This window comes from Oncorhynchus tshawytscha, linkage group LG08 (assembly GCF_018296145.1).
Source record: "Oncorhynchus tshawytscha isolate Ot180627B linkage group LG08, Otsh_v2.0, whole genome shotgun sequence".
NCBI lineage: Eukaryota > Metazoa > Chordata > Actinopteri > Salmoniformes > Salmonidae > Oncorhynchus > Oncorhynchus tshawytscha.
This window is the reverse complement of record NC_056436.1, coordinates 2,836,502-2,855,293: the sequence shown is the minus strand read 5'-3', so window position 1 is coordinate 2,855,293 and position 18,792 is coordinate 2,836,502. Positions and strand designations below refer to the sequence as shown.

The 18,792-nt window shown below is 45.5% G+C and overlaps 1 protein-coding gene across 1 annotated transcript in view; it reads left to right on the top strand.

Annotated features, from left to right (window-relative positions):
* The window catches only part of LOC112263958 (dynactin subunit 1), a 77,750-nt gene that overhangs the window by 37,530 nt on the left and 21,428 nt on the right, over window positions 1–18,792 (top strand). Inside the window, 6 exon segments of the mRNA XM_042325064.1 lie at window positions 1,404–1,508; window positions 5,916–6,224; window positions 8,170–8,322; window positions 8,710–8,870; window positions 9,351–9,588; window positions 10,021–10,233. Of these exon segments, the coding sequence (XP_042180998.1) occupies window positions 1,404–1,508; window positions 5,916–6,224; window positions 8,170–8,322; window positions 8,710–8,870; window positions 9,351–9,588; window positions 10,021–10,233 (1,179 nt within the window).

Here is an 18,792-nt window from a genome sequence, read left to right as displayed (position 1 = left end):
TGTCTTCACCACAGTGGCCTTTATGATGTGATGAGTGGCAACGCGCATGCCCCGCCCACCTGAGTATCTTGTCTTCACCACAGTGGCCTTTATGATGTGATGAGTGGCAACGCACATGCCCCGCCCACCTGAGTATCTTGTCTTCACCACAGTGGCCTTTATGATGTGATGAGTGGCAACGCGCATGCCCCGCCCACCTGAGTATCTTGTCTTCTCCACAGTGGCCTTTATGATGTGATGAGTGGCAACGCGCATGCCCCGCCCACCTGAGTATCTTGTCTTCTCCACAGTGGCCTTTATGATGTGATGAGTGGCAACGCGCATGCCCCGCCCACCTGAGTATCTTGTCTTCTCCACAGTGGCCTTTATGATGTGATGAGTGGCAACGCACATGCCCCGCCCACCTGAGTTATCACGTTCCAATCCCACTGGATTGATTGCCTGTCGTATCTTTCCTGTTAATGTACCACTAAGCAGAGCATGTGAGCGGAGTTGAGCAGTCTAAATGTTGTTTTTTTGTGACGACCTGGACCTCCCTATTTTGAAGGCACAGTGCAGTTAAAATACATATTTTCCTGTGTTTTTATAAGGTTGAACAATTCTGGGAACTTTCCCCAAATTTCCTGTAAAGGAAAATGTTTATGTTACAAACTCTTAACTCTTAACACGGCTGCTGGTGAGGGAATAAGAAGAATTGTAGTCCCTGACGGCTGTGTTGATGGGGCTGATGGTTGTGATATGTGTTCCAGGTAGATGGGGCTGATGGTTGTGATATGTGTTCCAGGTAGATGGGGCTGATGGCTGTGTTGATGGGGCTGATGGTTGTGATATGTGTTCCAGGTAGATGGGGCTGATGGCTGTGTTGATGGGGCTGATGGTTGTGATATGTGTTCCAGGTAGATGGGGCTGATGGCTGTGTTGATGGGGCTGATGGTTGTGATATGTGTTCCAGGTAGATGGGGCTGATGGCTGTGTTGATGGGGCTGATGGTTGTGATATGTGTTCCAGGTAGATGGGGCTGATGGCTGTGTTGATGGGGCTGATGGTTGTGATATGTGTTCCAGGTAGATGGGGCTGATGGCTGTGTTGATGGGGCTGATGGTTGTGATATGTGTTCCAGGTAGATGGGGCTGATGGCTGTGTTGATGGGGCTGATGGTTGTGATATGTGTTCCAGGTGGGTGGGGCTGATGGCTGTGTTGATGGGGCTGATGGCTGTGTTGTGGTCTGTGTTCCAGGTGGATGGGGCTGATGGTTGTGTTGATGGGGCTGATGGTTGTGTTGATGGGGCTGATGGTTGTGTTGATGGGGCTGATGGTTGTGTTGATGGGGCTGATGGTTGTGTTGATGGGGCTGATGGTTGTGTTGATGGGGCTGATGGTTGTGTTGTGATCTGTGTTCCAGGTGGATGGGGCACTAGGAGCTGAAGAGATGGTGGAGACTCTGACAGAGAGGAATCTAGACCTGGAGGAGAAAGTCAGAGAGCTGAGAGAGACAGTCGTTGATCTGGTGAGACAGATACACCACGGACAAACTGGCACAGACAAAGACCAACTAGGACAGACACACCACAGACCAACTGGGACAGACACAACACAGACCAACTGGGACAGACACAGACCAACTGGGACAGACACACCACAGACCAACTAGGACAGACACAGACCAAATAGGACAGACACAGACCAACATGGACAGACACAGACCAACTAGGACAGACACACCACAGACAAACTGGCACAGACAAAGACCAACTAGGACAGACACACCACAGACCAACCAGGACAGACACAGACCAACTAAGACAGACACACCACAGACCAACTGGGTCAGACACACCACAGACCAACTGGGACAGACACAACACAGACCAACTGGGACAGACACAACACAGACCAACTGGGACAGACACAGACAAACTAGGACAGACACAGACCTTCTAGGACAGACACACCACAGACCAACTGGGACAGACACAGACCAACTAGGACAGACACAGACCAACTGGGACAGACACAGACCAACTAGGACAGACACACCACAGACCAACTGGGACAGACACAGACCAACTAGGACAGACACAACACAGATGAACTGGGACAGACACACTACAGCCCAACTGGGACAGACGCAGACCAACTAGGACAGACACACCACAGACCAACTAGGACAGACACACCACAGACCAACTAAGACAGACACACTACAGACCAACTAGGACAGACACACCACAGACCAACTAGGACAGAAACACCACAGACCAACTAGGACAGACACACCACAGACCAACTGGAACAGACACAGACCAACTAGGACAGACACACCACAGACCAACTAGGACAAACACACCACAGACCAACTAGGACAGACACAGACCAACTAGGACAGACACAGACCAACTGGGACAGACACAGACCAACTAGGACAGACACAGACCAACTGGGACAGACACAGACCAACTAGGACAGACACAGACCAACTAGGACAGACACAGACCAACTGGGACAGACACAGACCAACTAGGACAGACACAGACCAACTGGGACAGACACAGACCAACTAGGACAGACACAGACCAACCAGGACAGACACAGACCAACTGGGACAGACACAACACAGACCAACTAGGACAGACACAGACCAACTAGGACAGACACACCACAGACCAACTGGGACAGACACACCACAGACCAACTGGGACAGACACAGACCAACTAGGGCAGACACAGACCAACTAGGACAGACACAGACCAACTAGGACAGACACAGACCAACCAGGACAGACACAGACCAACTGGGACAGACACAACACAGACCAACTAGGACAGACACAGACCAACTAGGACAGACACACCACAGACCAACTGGGACAGACACACCACAGACCAACTGGGACAGACACAGACCAACTAGGACAGACACAGACCAACTGGGACAGACACACCACAGACCAACTGGGACAGACCCACCACAGACCAACTGGGACAGACACACCACAGACCAACTGGGACAGACACAGACCAACTAGGACAGACACACCACAGACCAACTAGGACAGACACAGACCAACTAGGACAGACACACCACAGACCAACTGGGACAGACACACCACAGACCAACTGGGACAGACACAGACCAACTAGGACAGACACACCACAGACCAACTAGGACAGACACAGACCAACTGGGACAGACACACCACAGACCAACTGGGACAGACACACCACAGACCAACTTTGGACAGACACACCACAGACCAACTGGGACAGACACAGATGAACTGGGACAGACACACCACAGACCAACTAGGACAGACACACCACAGACCAACTGGGACAGACACACCACAGACCAACTGGAACAGACACACCACAGACCAACTGGGACAGACACAGATGAACTGGGACAGCCACACCACAGACCAACTGGGACAGACACACCACAGACCAACTGGGACAGACACACCACAGACCAACTAGGACAGACACACCACAGACCAACTAGGACAGACACACCACAGACCAACTAGGACAGACACACCACAGACCAACTGGGACAGACACGCCACAGACCAACTGGGACAGACACAGACCAACTAGGACAGACACACCACAGACCAACTGGGACAGACACACCACAGACCAACTGGGACAGACACAGACCAACTGGGACAGACACGACACAGACCAACTGGGACAGACACACCATAGACCAACTGGGACAGACACACCACAGACCAACTGGGACAGACACAGACCAACTAGGACAGACACACCACAGACCAACAGGGACAGACACAGACCAACTGGGACAGACACAGATTCAAATGATCTTCAATGCTTTTCAACGGGGTAAAATGTGGAGTTTAATTAGAATTTGGTTTACTTCCTAGACATTTTAGATAAACATTGTATTTCTGTGTTCCGAATTTCACTACACCTGAATACAACAGGTGTAGTAGACCTTACAATGAAATACTTAATACAACAGGTGTAGTAGACCTCACAGTGAAATGCTGAATACAACAGGTGTAGTAGACCTTACAGTGAAATGCTGAATACAACAGGTGTAGTAGACCTTACAGTGAAATGATGAATACAACAGGTGTAGTAGACCTCACAGTGAAATGCTGAATACAACAGGTGTAGTAGACCTCACAGTGAAATGCTGAATACAACAGGTGTAGTAGACCTCACAGTGAAATGCTGAATACAACAGGTGTAGTAGACCTTACAGTGAAATGCTGAATACAACAGGTGTAGTAGACCTTACAGTGAAATGCTGAATACAACAGGTGTAGTAGACCTTACAGTGAAATGCTGAATACAACAGGTGTAGTAGACCTTACAGTGAAATGCTGAATACAACAGGTGTAGTAGACCTTACAGTGAAATGCTGAATACAACAGGTGTAGTAGACCTTACAGTGAAATGCTGACTACAACAGGTGTAGTAGACCTTACAGTGAAATGCTGAATACAACAGGTGTAGTAGACCTTACAGTGAAATGCTGAATACAACAGGTGTAGTAGACCTTACAGTGAAATGCTGAATACAACAGGTGTAGTAGACCTTACAGTGAAATGATGAATACAACAGGTGTAGTAGACCTTACAGTGAAATGCTGAATACAACAGGTGTAGTAGACCTTACAGTGAAATGCTGAATACAACAGGTGTAGTAGACCTTACAGTGAAATGATGAATACAACAGGTGTAGTAGACCTTACAGTGAAATGCTGAATACAACAGGTGTAGTAGACCTTACAGTGAAATGCTGAATACAACAGGTGTAGTAGACCTTACAGTGAAATGCTGAATACAACAGGTGTAGTAGACCTTACAGTGAAATGCTGAATACAACAGGTGTAGTAGACCTCACAGTGAAATGCTGAATACAACAGGTGTAGTAGACCTCACAGTGAAATGCTGAATACAACAGGTGTAGTAGACCTTACAGTGAAATGCTGAATACAACAGGTGTAGTAGACCTTACAGTGAAATGCTGAATACAACAGGTGTAGTAGACCTTACAGTGAAATGCTGAATACAACAGGTGTAGTAGACCTTACAGTGAAATGCTGAATACAACAGGTGTAGTAGACCTTACAGTGAAATGCTGACTACAACAGGTGTAGTAGACCTTACAGTGAAATGCTGAATACAACAGGTGTAGTAGACCTTACAGTGAAATGCTGAATACAACAGGTGTAGTAGACCTTACAGTGAAATGCTGAATACAACAGGTGTAGGTAGACCTTACAGTGAAATGCTGAATACAACAGGTGTAGTAGACCTCACAGTGAAATGCTGAATACAACAGGTGTAGTAGACCTCACCGTGAAATGCTGAATACAACAGGTGTAGAAGACCTTACAGTGAAATGCTGAATACAACAGGTGTAGTAGACCTTACAGTGAAATGCTGAATACAACAGGTGTAGTAGACCTTACAGTGAAATGCTGAATACAACAGGTGTAGTAGACCTCACAGTGAAATGCTGAATACAACAGGTGGAGTAGACCTCACAGTGAAATGCTGAATACAACAGGTGTTGTAGACCTCACAGTGAAATGCTGAATACAACAGGTGTAGGTAGACCTCACAGTGAAATGCTGAATACAACAGGTGTAGTAGACCTCACAGTGAAATGCTGAATACAACAGGTGTAGGTAGACCTCACAGTGAAATGCTGAATACAACAGGTGTAGTAGACCTCACAGTGAAATGCTGAATACAACAGGTGTAGTAGACCTTACAGTGAAATGGTTACTTACGAGCCCCTTAACCAACAATACAGTTTAAAAAACAATATGGGGTCTGTACAGCGTAGTATCTTCACTGATGTGTGGTTTTTTGCTCTACAAAAACAAAACGTAAGCGTGACCTTGTCCTCTGTGATTGGTCCGTTTCTACAGGAAGCCATCAACGAAATGAATGATGAACTTCAGGAGAACGCCAGAGAGACGGAGCTGGAGCTCAGAGAGATGCTGGATCTGGGCGGAGGCAGGGTCAGGGAGGCGGAGAAACGGGTGGAAGCTGCTCAGGAGACTGTAGCTGACTATCAACAGACCATCAAGAAGTACCGTGAGCTGACCGCTCACCTGCAGGAGGTGAACAGGGAGCTGACCAGCCAGCAGGAAGCCACAGCTGAGCAGCAGCAGCAACCTCCAGCTGAGATGTTTGACTTCAAGATCAAGTTTGCTGAGACTAAGGCCTATGCCAAGGTGAGATGTACACAGTGTACCTGGTCAACAGTGTCCCGTGCACAACAGTACCATGACTACCTGTCCACAACAGTACCATGACTACCTTTCCACAACAGTACCATGACTACCTGTCCACAACAGTACCATGACTACCTGTCCACAACAGTACCATGACTACCTGTCCACAACAGTACCATGACTACCTTTCCACAACAGTACCATGACTACGTGTCCACAACATTACCATGACTACCTGTCCACACCATTACCATGACTACCTGTCCACAACAGTACCATGACTACCTGTCCACAACAGTACCATGACTACCTGTCCAGAACAGTACCATGACTACCTGTCCACAACAGTACCATGACTACCTGTCCACAACAGTACCATGACTACCTGTCCACAACAGTACCATGACTACCTGTCCACAACATTACCATGACTACCTGTCCACAACAGTACCATGACTACCTGTCCACAACAATACCATGACTACCTGTCCACACCATTACCATGACTACCTGTCCACAACAATACCATGACTATCTGTCCACAACAGTACCATGACTACCTGTCCACAACAGTACCATGACTACCTGTCCACAACAGTACCATGACTACCTGTCCACAACATTACCATGACTACCTGTCCACAACAGTACCATGACTACCTTTCCACAACAGTACCATGACTACCTGTCCACAACATTACCATGACTACCTGTCCACACCATTACCATGACTACCTGTCCACAACAGTACCATGACTATCTGTCCACAACAGTACCATGACTACCTGTCCACAACAGTACCATGACTACCTGTCCACAACAGTACCATGACTACCTGTCCACAACAGTACCATGACTACCTGTCCACAACAGTACCATGACTACCTGTCCACAACAGTACCATGACTACCTGTCCACAACAGTACCATGACTACCTGTCCACAACAGTACCATGACTACCTGTCCACAACAGTACCATGACTACCTGTCCACAACAGTACCATGACTACCTGTCCACAACAGTACTATGACTACCTGTCCACAACAGTACCATGACTACCTGTCCACAACAGTACCATGACTACCTGTCCACAACATTACCATGACTACCTGTCCACAACAGTACCATGACTACCTGTCCACAACAGTACCATGACTACCTGTCCACAACATTACCATAACTACCTGTCCACACCATTACCATGACTACCTGTCCACTAACAACCTGAAATGTGCTGTGAAAAATACATTGGTGTCGTCTAAACTTGGTTTTTGCATCTCTCTCTCTCTCTCTCTCTCTCTTCTCTCTCTGTCTCTGTCTCTGTCTCTCTCTCTCTCTCTCTCTCTGTCTCTCTCTGTGTCTCTCTCTCTCCTCTCTCTCTCTCTCTCTGAGGAAGATGTCTCTGTCTCTGTCCTCTCTGTCTCTCTGTCTCTCTGTCTCTCTCTCTCTTCATGTCTCTCTGTTTCTCTCTCTGTCTCTCTGTCTCTCTCTCTCTCTCTCTCTCTCTCTCTCTCCTGTCTCTCTCTCTGTCTCTCTCTCTCTCTCTCTCTCTGTCTCTCTCTCTCTCTCTGTGTCTTTTCTCCGTGTCTCTGTGTATCTCTCTCTCTCTGTCTCTCTCTCTGTCTCTCTGTCTCTCTCTCTCTCTCTCTCTCTCTCTCTGTCTCTGTCTCTGTCTCTGTCTCTCTCTCTGTCTCTCTCTCTGTCTATCTTTGAAAGGGGTCTCTCTGTTTCTCTCTCTGTCTCTCTGTCTCTCTCTCTCTCTCTCTGAGGTCTCTCTCTCTGTCTCTCTCTCTCTCTCTCTCTGTCTCTCTCTCTCTCTCTGTGTCTTTTCTCCGTGTCTCTGTGTATCTCTCTCTCTCTGTGTCTCTCTGTGTGTGTGTGTGTGTGTGTTTCTCTGTGTGTGTGTGTGTGTCTCTTTCTGTGTGTGTCTCTGTGTGTCTCTAGGCCATAGAGATGGAGCTGAGGAAGATGGAAGTGGGCCAGGCCAACAGACAGGTGTCTCTCCTCACATCCTTCATGCCCGACTCCTTCCTGCGTCATGGAGGAGACCACGACTGTATCCTGGTGCTTCTGCTCATACCAAGACTAATCTTCAAGGTAGAGAGAAAGAGAGCTGTGTGCGTGTTCTGTCATAGGTCCCCACATTGCTCCTCATAGCTCCCCACATTGCTCCTCATAGCTCCCCACATTGCTCCTCATAGCTCCCCACATTGCTGTTATCTTTGAAAGGGGTTTGTTTGTCTTCAAACATTATGAGGCCTGCTAAATTTGAGGTCTGTGTGTGTGTGTACCGGACATGAGTGGGTCATAGCTGCTCATAGACACAGGATGAGGTAACTCCGCCTGCGATTTCAAAATGATCGTTGGTCCTGGGCCCCCCAAAAAAAGGTAATGTCCTTTTGGTCTAACGGTCAACACATTGGTTTCTCTCGTGGGAGAGCCGGGTTTAAATCCCACCAGTTATATGTGTGCCTGCGTCCCCAGGCGGAGCTGATCAGTAAGCAGACCCAGGAGAAGTTTGATCTGAATGACAACTGTGTGGAGAGGAGCGGGATGAGAGGAGCGGCTGGGGAACAGCTGAGCTTTGCTGCAGGACTCGTCTACTCTCTCAGTCTGCTACAGGCTACACTACATCAATACGAACAGTAAGTCAGTCTGCTGCAGGACTCGTCTCCTATCTCAGTCTGCTACAGGCTACACTACATAAATACGAACAGTAAGTCAGTCTGCTGCAGGATTCGTCTACTCTCTCAGTCTGCTACAGGCTACACTACATCAATACGAACAGTAAGTCAGTCTGCTACACTACATCAATACGAACAGTAAGTCAGTCTGCTACACTACATAAATACGAACAGTAAGTCAGTCTGCTACACTACATCAATACGAACAGTAAGTCAGTCTGCTACACTACATAAATACGAACAGTAAGTCAGTCTGCTACACTACATAAATACGAACAGTAAGTCAGTCTGCTACACTACATAAATACGAACAGTAAGTCAGTCTGCTATACTACATAAATACGAACAGTAAGTTTAGCCACGTACTTAAAAAAAAATCTACACTGCATTCAACATGGAAAGATCTCACTCAACTATGGTGTGTGTGTGTGTGTGTGTTAGAGCGCTGAACCAATGCAGCGTGGAGGTGTATCAGAAGATCGGGACGCTCTACCCGGAGATGGGCGTTCACGAGCGTTCCCTGGACTTCCTGATTGACCTGCTGCACAAAGACCAACTGGATGAGACGGTGCATGTGGCGCCGCTCACCAAGGCCATCAAATACTACCAGCACCTGTACAGTATCCACCTGGCAGAGCAGACAGAAGACTGCACCATGCATCTGGCTGATCACATTAGGGTACCTAGACTCTTTATTCCAAGTGTGTTCAATGACAAAACGCTTAAGTCACAGGTCCAAAAACCCAACTGGAAGGATGTTGGTAAACCTAGTGGGTTCCTTTAACTACAGTGGGTGTATCTCCATGTGACTTCTTCTGACATGCTTCCTCTCCCGCTATCTCCCCCCCCGCTATTTCCCTCTCTCTTTCTCCCAACCCCCGCTATCTCTCTCTCTCTTTCTCTCCCCCCGCTATCTCTCTCTCTCTTTCTCCCCCGCTATCTCCCTTGTTCTCCCCCTGCTCCCTCCCTCCCACTATCTCTACCCCCGCTATCTCCCTTGTTCTCCCCTCTCACCCCTCCCGCATTCTCTATCTTTCTCGCCCTCATTCTCCCCCTGCTCCCTCCCTCCTGCTATCTCCCTCTTCCTCCCCCCCTCTCTCCCTGTCTGTAGTTTACCCAGAGTGCGTTGGACTGTATGTGTGTGGAGGTTGGTCGTCTGCGTGCGTTCCTACACACAGGGCAGGAGAAGACGGACCTGGCCGTGCTGCTGAAGGATCTAGAGACTTCCTGTTCTGACATCAGACAGTTCTGTAAGAAGATCCGCCGACGCATGCCTGGTACGGACGTACCTGGGATACCTGCTGCACTCACCTTCCTACAGCAGGTAACCAATCAGCACTCACCTTCCTACAGTAGGTAACCAATCAGCACTCACCTTCTTACAGCAGGTAACCAATCAGCACTCACCTTCTTACTGCAGGTAACCAATCAGCACTCACCTTCTTACAGCAGGTAACCAATCAGCACTCACCTTCTTACAGCAGGTAACCAATCAGTTTTACTGAGCTGCACTCTTGGTTAGAGTCACAGTGGGTAGAGACTGGCCACAGTTTTGGCACAATATCATATAGACAGAGGCCTGAGCAGTATTTATATAGAAAATAATACAATATTTTGCGCAATTTTACATCTAACTAAGGTGTATGGTGCAGTATTTCTCAAGTTAACAAATATGCAATGTTCCATCAACAAAGTAAAATTTATGAACCATATTCCTCTTGGAAAATAGCAAAGAAATCATCTCTGGGATCATCCAGGGATCATCTCTGTTGGAAGATGCTTTACATCTTCTCTGTTGGAAGATGCTTTACATCTTCTCTGTTGGAAGATGCTTTACATCATCTCTGTTGGAAGATGCCTTAGGAACAGCATTAACAACGTTCCTGTACTGCAAAATAAACGGTATGAAATCAAGTTGAACACAAACATCATTATAAGAGAGAAAATCCCGAACCCATCATTCATGATATTTAATACGGTCCATCCAGTGTTCTGTACAACAGAGTCATTATGGGCTGTAGCATCTTCCAACAGAGATGATGTAAAGCATCTTCCAACAGAGAAGATGTAAAGCATCTTCCAACAGAGAAGATGTAAAGCATCTTCCAACAGAGATGATGTAAGGCATCTTCCAGCAGAGAAGATGTAAGGCATCTTCCAACAGAGATGATGTAAAGCATCTTCCAGCAGAGATGATGTAAAAGCATCTTCCAAGAGATGATGTAAGGCATCTTCCAGCAGAGAAGATGTAAGGCATCTTCCAACAGAGATGATGTAAAGCATCTTCCAGCAGAGATGATGTAAAAGCATCTTCCAACAGAGATGATGTAAAAGCATCTTCCAACAGAGATGATGTAAGGCATCTTCCAGCAGAGAAGATGTAAAGCATCTTCCAACAGAGATGATGTAAGGCATCTTCCAGCAGAGAAGATGTAAGGCATCTTCCAACAGAGAAGATGTAAAGCATCTTCCAACAGAGAAGATGTAAAGCATCTTCCAACAGAGATGATGTAAGGCATCTTCCAGCAGAGAAGATGTAAGGCATCTTCCAACAGAGATGATGTAAAGCATCTTCCAACAGAGAAGATGTAAAGCATCTTCCAACAGAGAAGATGTAAAGCATCTTCCAACAGAGAAGATGTAAAGCATCTTCCAACAGAGAAGATGTAAAGCATCTTCCAACAGAGATGATGTAAAGCATCTTCCAACAGAGAAGGGCTAGCTGGTGAAAGGCAGATAACTTGACAGGGAGCTTAGAGATATTAAACATCACATGAAAGGAGAACACGTTATCCGCCCACTTTCCTAAACACTTCTCCAGGGATACTTCTCCAGGGATACTTCTCCGGGGATACTTCTATATGGATACTTCTCCAGGGATACTTCTCCAGGGATACTTCTCCAGTGATACTTCTCCAGGGATACTTCTCTTGGGATACTTCTCCAGTGATACTTCTCCAGGGATACTTCTCCAGGGATACTTCTCTTGGGATACTTCTCCAGGGATACTTCTCCAGGGATACTTCTATATGGATACTTCTCCAGGGATACTTCTCCAGGGATACTTCTCCAGTGATACTTCTCCAGGGATACTTCTCTTGGGATACTTCTCCAGTGATACTTCTCCAGGGATACTTCTCCAGGGATACTTCTCCAGGGATACTTCTCCAGGGATACTTCTCTCGGGATACTTCTCCAGGGATAATTCTCCAGGGATACTTCTCTAGAGATACTTCTCCAGGGATACTTCTCCAGGGATACTTCTCCAGTGATACTTCTCCAGGGATACTTCTCTTGGGATACTTCTCCAGTGATACTTCTCCAGGGATACTTCTCTGGGGATACTTCTCCAGGGATACTTCTCCAGGGATACTTCTCCAGTGATACTTCTCCAGGGATACTTCTCCAGGGATACTTCTCCAGGGATACTTCTCTTGGGATACTTCTCTAGAGATACTTCTCCAGGGATACTTCTCTTGGGATACTTCTCCAGGGATACTTCTATATGGATACTTCTACAGGGATACTTCTCCAGGGATACTTCTCCAGTGATACTTCTCCAGGGATACTTCTCCAGGGATACTTCTCTTGGGATACTTCTCCAGTGATACTTCTCCAGGGATACTTCTCTGGGGATACTTCTCCAGGGATACTTCTCCAGGGATACTTCTCCAGTGATACTTCTCCAGGGATACTTCTCCAGGGATACTTCTCCAGGGATACTTCTCTTGGGATACTTCTCTAGAGATACTTCTCTTGGGATACTTCTCCAGGGATACTTCTCTTGGGATACTTCTCCAGGGATACTTCTATATGGATACTTCTCCAGGGATACTTCTCCAGGGATACTTCTCCAGTGATACTTCTCCAGGGATACTTCTCTTGGGATACTTCTCCAGTGATACTTCTCCAGTGATACTTCTCCAGGGATACTTCTCCAGGGATACTTCTCCAGGGATACTTCTCTCGGGATACTTCTCCAGGGATAATTCTCCAGGGATACTTCTCTAGAGATACTTCTCCAGGGATACTTCTCCAGTGATACTTCTCCAGGGATACTTCTCTTGGGATACTTCTCTTGGGATACTTCTCCAGTGATACTTCTCCAGGGATACTTCTCCAGGGATACTTCTCCAGGGATACTTCTCTCGGGATACTTCTCCAGGGATAATTCTCCAGGGATACTTCTCCAGGGATACTTCTCCAGGGATACTTCTCTTGGGATACTTCTCTAGAGATACTTCTCTTGGAATACTTCTCCAGGGATACTTCTCTAGAGATACTTCTCCAGGGATACTTCTCTAGAGATACTTCTCTTGGGACACATCTCCAGGGATACTTCCCTGGGATACTTCTCCAGGATACTTCTCTAGGATACTTCTCCAGGGATACTTCTACAGGGATACTTCTCTAGGGATACTTTTCTAGGGATATTTCTCCAGGGATACTTCTCTAGGGATACTTCTCCAGGGATACTTCTCCAGGGATACTTCTCTTGGGATACTTCTCCAGGGATACTTCTCCAGGGATACTTCTCTTGGGATACTTCTCCAGGGATACTTCTCCAGGGATACTTATCTTGGGATACTTCTCCAGGGATACTTCTCTTGGGATACTTCTCCAGGGACAATTCTCTTGGGATACTTCTCTTGGGATACTTCTCCATGGATACTTCTCCAGGGATACTTCTCTTGGGATACTTCTCCAGGGACACTTCTCTTGGGATACTTCTCTTGGGATACTTCTCCAGGGATACTTCTCCAGGGATACTTCTCCAGGGATACTTCTCCAGGGATACTTCTCTCGGGATACTTCTCCAGGGATAATTCTCCAGGGATACTTCTCTAGAGATACTTCTCCAGGGATACTTCTCCAGGGATACTTCTCCAGTGATACTTCTCCAGGGATACTTCTCTTGGGATACTTCTCCAGTGATACTTCTCCAGTGATACTTCTCCAGGGATACTTCTCTTGGGATACTTCTCTAGAGATACTTCTCTTGGGATACTTCTCCAGGGATACTTCTCTTGGGATACTTCTCCAGGGATACTTCTATATGGATACTTCTCCAGGGATACTTCTCCAGTGATACTTCTCCTGGGATACTTCTCCAGTGATACTTCTCCAGTGATACTTCTCCAGGGATACTTCTCCAGGGATACTTCTCTCGGGATACTTCTCCAGGGATAATTCTCCAGGGATACTTCTCTAGAGATACTTCTCCAGGGATACTTCTCCAGGGATACTTCTCCAGTGATACTTCTCCAGGGATACTTCTCTTGGGATACTTCTCTTGGGATACTTCTCCAGTGATACTTCTCCAGGGATACTTCTCCAGGGATACTTCTCCAGGGATACTTCTCTCGGGATACTTCTCCAGGGATAATTCTCCAGGGATACTTCTCCAGGGATACTTCTCCAGGGATACTTCTCTTGGGATACTTCTCTAGAGATACTTCTCTTGGAATACTTCTCCAGGGATACTTCTCTAAAGATACTTCTCCAGGGATACTTCTCTAGAGATACTTCTCTTGGGACACATCTCCAGGGATACTTCCCTGGGATACTTCTCCAGGGATACTTCTCTAGGGATACTTCTCCAGGGATACTTCTACAGGGATACTTCTCTAGGGATACTTTTCTAGGGATATTTCTCCAGGGATACTTCTCTAGGGATACTTCTCCAGGGATACTTCTCCAGGGATACTTCTCTTGGGATACTTCTCCAGGGATACTTCTCCAGGGATACTTCTCTTGGGATACTTCTCCAGGGATACTTCTCCAGGGATACTTATCTTGGGATACTTCTCCAGGGATACTTCTCTTGGGATACTTCTCCAGGGACACTTCTCTTGGGATACTTCTCTTGGGATACTTCTCCATGGATACTTCTCCAGGGATACTTCTCTTGGGATACTTCTCCAGGGACACTTCTCTTGGGATACTTCTCTTGGGATACTTCTCCAGGGATACTTCTCCAGGGATACTTCTCCAGGGATACTTCTCTCGGGATACTTCTCCAGGGATAATTCTCCAGGGATACTTCTCTAGAGATACTTCTCCAGGGATACTTCTCCAGGGATACTTCTCCAGTGATACTTCTCCAGGGATACTTCTCTTGGGATACTTCTCCAGTGATACTTCTCCAGGGATACTTCTCTGGGGATACTTCTCAGGGATACTTCTCCAGGGATACTTCTCCAGTGATACTTCTCCAGGGATACTTCTCCAGGGATACTTCTCCAGGGATACTTCTCTTGGGATACTTCTCTAGAGATACTTCTCTTGGGATACTTCTCCAGGGATACTTCTCTTGGGATACTTCTCCAGGGATACTTCTATATGGATACTTCTCCAGGGATACTTCTCCAGGGATACTTCTCCAGTGATACTTCTCCAGGGATACTTCTCTTGGGATACTTCTCCAGTGATACTTCTCCAGTGATACTTCTCCAGGGATACTTCTCCAGGGATACTTCTCTCGGGATACTTCTCCAGGGATAATTCTCCAGGGATACTTCTCTAGAGATACTTCTCCAGGGATACTTCTCCAGGGATACTTCTCCAGTGATACTTCTCCAGGGATACTTCTCTTGGGATACTTCTCTTGGGATACTTCTCCAGGGATACTTCTCCAGGGATACTTCTCCAGGGATACTTCTCTCGGGATACTTCTCCAGGGATAATTCTCCAGGGATACTTCTCCAGGGATACTTCTCCAGGGATACTTCTCTTGGGATACTTCTCTAGAGATACTTCTCTTGGAATACTTCTCCAGGGATACTTCTCTAGAGATACTTCTCCAGGGATACTTCTCTAGAGATACTTCTCTTGGGACACTTCTACAGGGATACTTCCCTGGGATACTTCTCCAGGGATACTTCTCTAGGGATACTTCTCCAGGGATACTTCTACAGGGATACTTCTCTAGGGATACTTTTCTAGGGATATTTCTCCAGGGATACTTCTCTAGGGATACTTCTCCAGGGATACTTCTCCAGGGATACTTCTCTTGGGATACTTCTCCAGGGATACTTCTCCAGGGATACTTCTCTTGGGATACTTCTCCAGGGATACTTCTCCAGGGATACTTATCTTGGGATACTTCTCCAGGGATACTTCTCTTGGGATACTTCTCCAGGGACACTTCTCTTGGGATACTTCTCTTGGGATACTTCTCCATGGATACTTCTCCAGGGATACTTCTCTTGGGATACTTCTCCAGGGACACTTCTCTTGGGATACTTCTCCAGGGATACTTCTCCAGGGATACTTCTCCAGGGATACTTCTCCAGGGATAATTCTCCAGGGATACTTCTCCAGTGATACTTCTCCAGGGATACTTCTCCAGGGATACTTCTCCAGGGATACTTCTCCAGGGATACTTCTCCAGGGATACAAAGCCAGAAGGCATAACTGTTACTCAAAAAGGATTTGAGACAGTTAACTTTTATATTGTCATTAAAACAGTCCAAAACAATCTTAAACTACGTTCTTTAAAGTCTGACCCTTCCTGATATAATGGGTTTGGTTATTCCACATCTAACCATTATAGTCTGTCTGATATAATGGGGTTTGGTTATTCCACACCTAACCATTATAGTCTGTCTGATATAATGGGGTTTGGTTATTCCACATCTAACCATTATAGTCTGCCTGATATAATGGGTTTGGTTATTCCACATCTAACCATTATAGTCTGCCTGATATAATGGGTTTGGTTATTCCACATCTAACCATTATAGTCTGCCTGATATAATGGGTTTGGTTATTCCACATCTAACCATTATAGTCTGCCGGATATAATGGGGTTTTGGTTATTCCACACCTAACCATTATAGTCTGCCTGATATAATGGGTTTGGTTATTCCACATCTAACCATTATAGTCTGTCTGATATAATGGGGTTTGGTTATTCCACATCTAACCATTATAGTCTGCCTGATATAATGGGGTTTGGTTATTCCACACCTAACCATTATAGCCTGCCTGATATAATGGGGTTTGGTTATTGGTGGTTGTATATATTATATGGTTAGAGCGTTGGACTAGTAACCGTAAAGGTTGCAAGATCAAATCCCCGAGTTGACAAGGTTAAAAAAAATATTTCATTCTGCCCCCTGAACAAGGCAGTTAACGCACTGTTCCTAGGCCGTCTTAGAAAATAAGAATTTGTTATTAACTGACTTGCCTAGTTAAATAAAGGTTACATATATATATATTTTTAACGACTGTGTTGTCTTCAGCTAGTTGGCGAACTGAGATGTCAGTACCCAGCACAGATAGCTGTTTTTATAACATTATAGATCTTTAGCTGGATAGCCAGCATCTCAGCCTTCATAATGTGGACTAACTGAACACACTTGTATAATTACAAAGTTTAACTTCTAAACGAGGTGATGTGCCCACCTGCTAATGACACAGGAGCTATTTATGTCCTGGTAGCAGGCTTTGATCAAATCTATAAACTTTATCCCCAAAACCAAAGAATTCAAGTACCCAGAAGATTACATTTATATTCGACCGTATCAAATGTCTTTCTAAAAGTAAGATAAAAACCGTCATCCTCAATTAGGTCTCTGTTTTCAAGTAAGGCTAAAACTCATTTTATGTTGTTGTGAATTAATCTTCCTGTCATGAAAAAAATATTGTGTTTCGCCCGATGACTTGTTCCATATTTTCCTTAAGGGGATTTGTGTAAACAAAGGGGATTTGTGTAAACAAAGGGGATTTGTGTAAACAAAGGGGATTTGTGTAAACAAAGGGGATTTGTGTAAACAAATGGGATTTGTGTAAACAAAGGGGATTTGTGTAAACAAAGGGGATTTGTGTAAACAAAGGGGATTTGTGTAAACAAAGGGGATTTGTGTAAACGTCTGTCGACAGATGGGTGAATTGGGGATCTTTTCCAGGTTTGGGAATCAAGATTATTTACACCGTGTTTCATTAATGGCATGGGAGTATGTAATCTGTAAGGATTTCCACCAATCTAAGGTTTTCCCAGAAATGCTTGTAAAAGTTTGCAGTAAGGCCATCCGTGTCCTGGTAATTAAGAAGATGTTGAATTAAAACTTCCAGTAGCCATTATTGCAAACCCCATTAGGTGTAATGAGATAATTACATAGTCTGTTAATGGGGTAGCAGACATGGCCACTTCTGAAATACATTCTAACACAACACTAGAAACTAAACAATGGTAAATTCTAGAAGCATGAGATGCAAATGGGTTTAAAACCAAGATAATTGTACTATATCAGGCTTAAGAAACTCCAGGTATCAGTAAGCACATGAGCATAGCAACAATATGTGAAAATTACATTGTGATGGGAAACAGAAAACGTCAGTGATCTGTCTAACCATTCATCATAAAATAATAATAGTGCTGTCAGTGAGAAACATTTCCTGATTTCTCCGATTTAGATTTGACACATTTTCCAATAAGAGTTCTGTTGTTTGTTGTCCCGTTTGTTATTGTAACTACAAATGTTAACCAGAATGAGAAAAGACTTCTCCAGATTCAACACAACCAATGACTAGGCTCTTCTTCTTTCGTATCTATTACCTTGCCTGGACAGTTATATAGCAAGATGCCGACTCCCGCTGAACATGTGGAGCAACGACTGAAGGGGGTTTTATCGGCCACTTGATTAGTCCGAAACGTTATGTCCTCAGCACTTAATTGCATCTCTTAAAGAAAAGTGCAATTCGATTTTTTTTTTCCTTTACAAAATAAATAGTAACGGCTTTCATTTTAAGATTGATTTTGAGTCTCCTTGCATTTAAAGAACTAAGTGTGAACATACCAAATAAATACTAGTCAAACGACTAGATAAATGTAAACAAGAGAGGTTTTAACTTACTACTGTAGTTAGTAGCACAATGG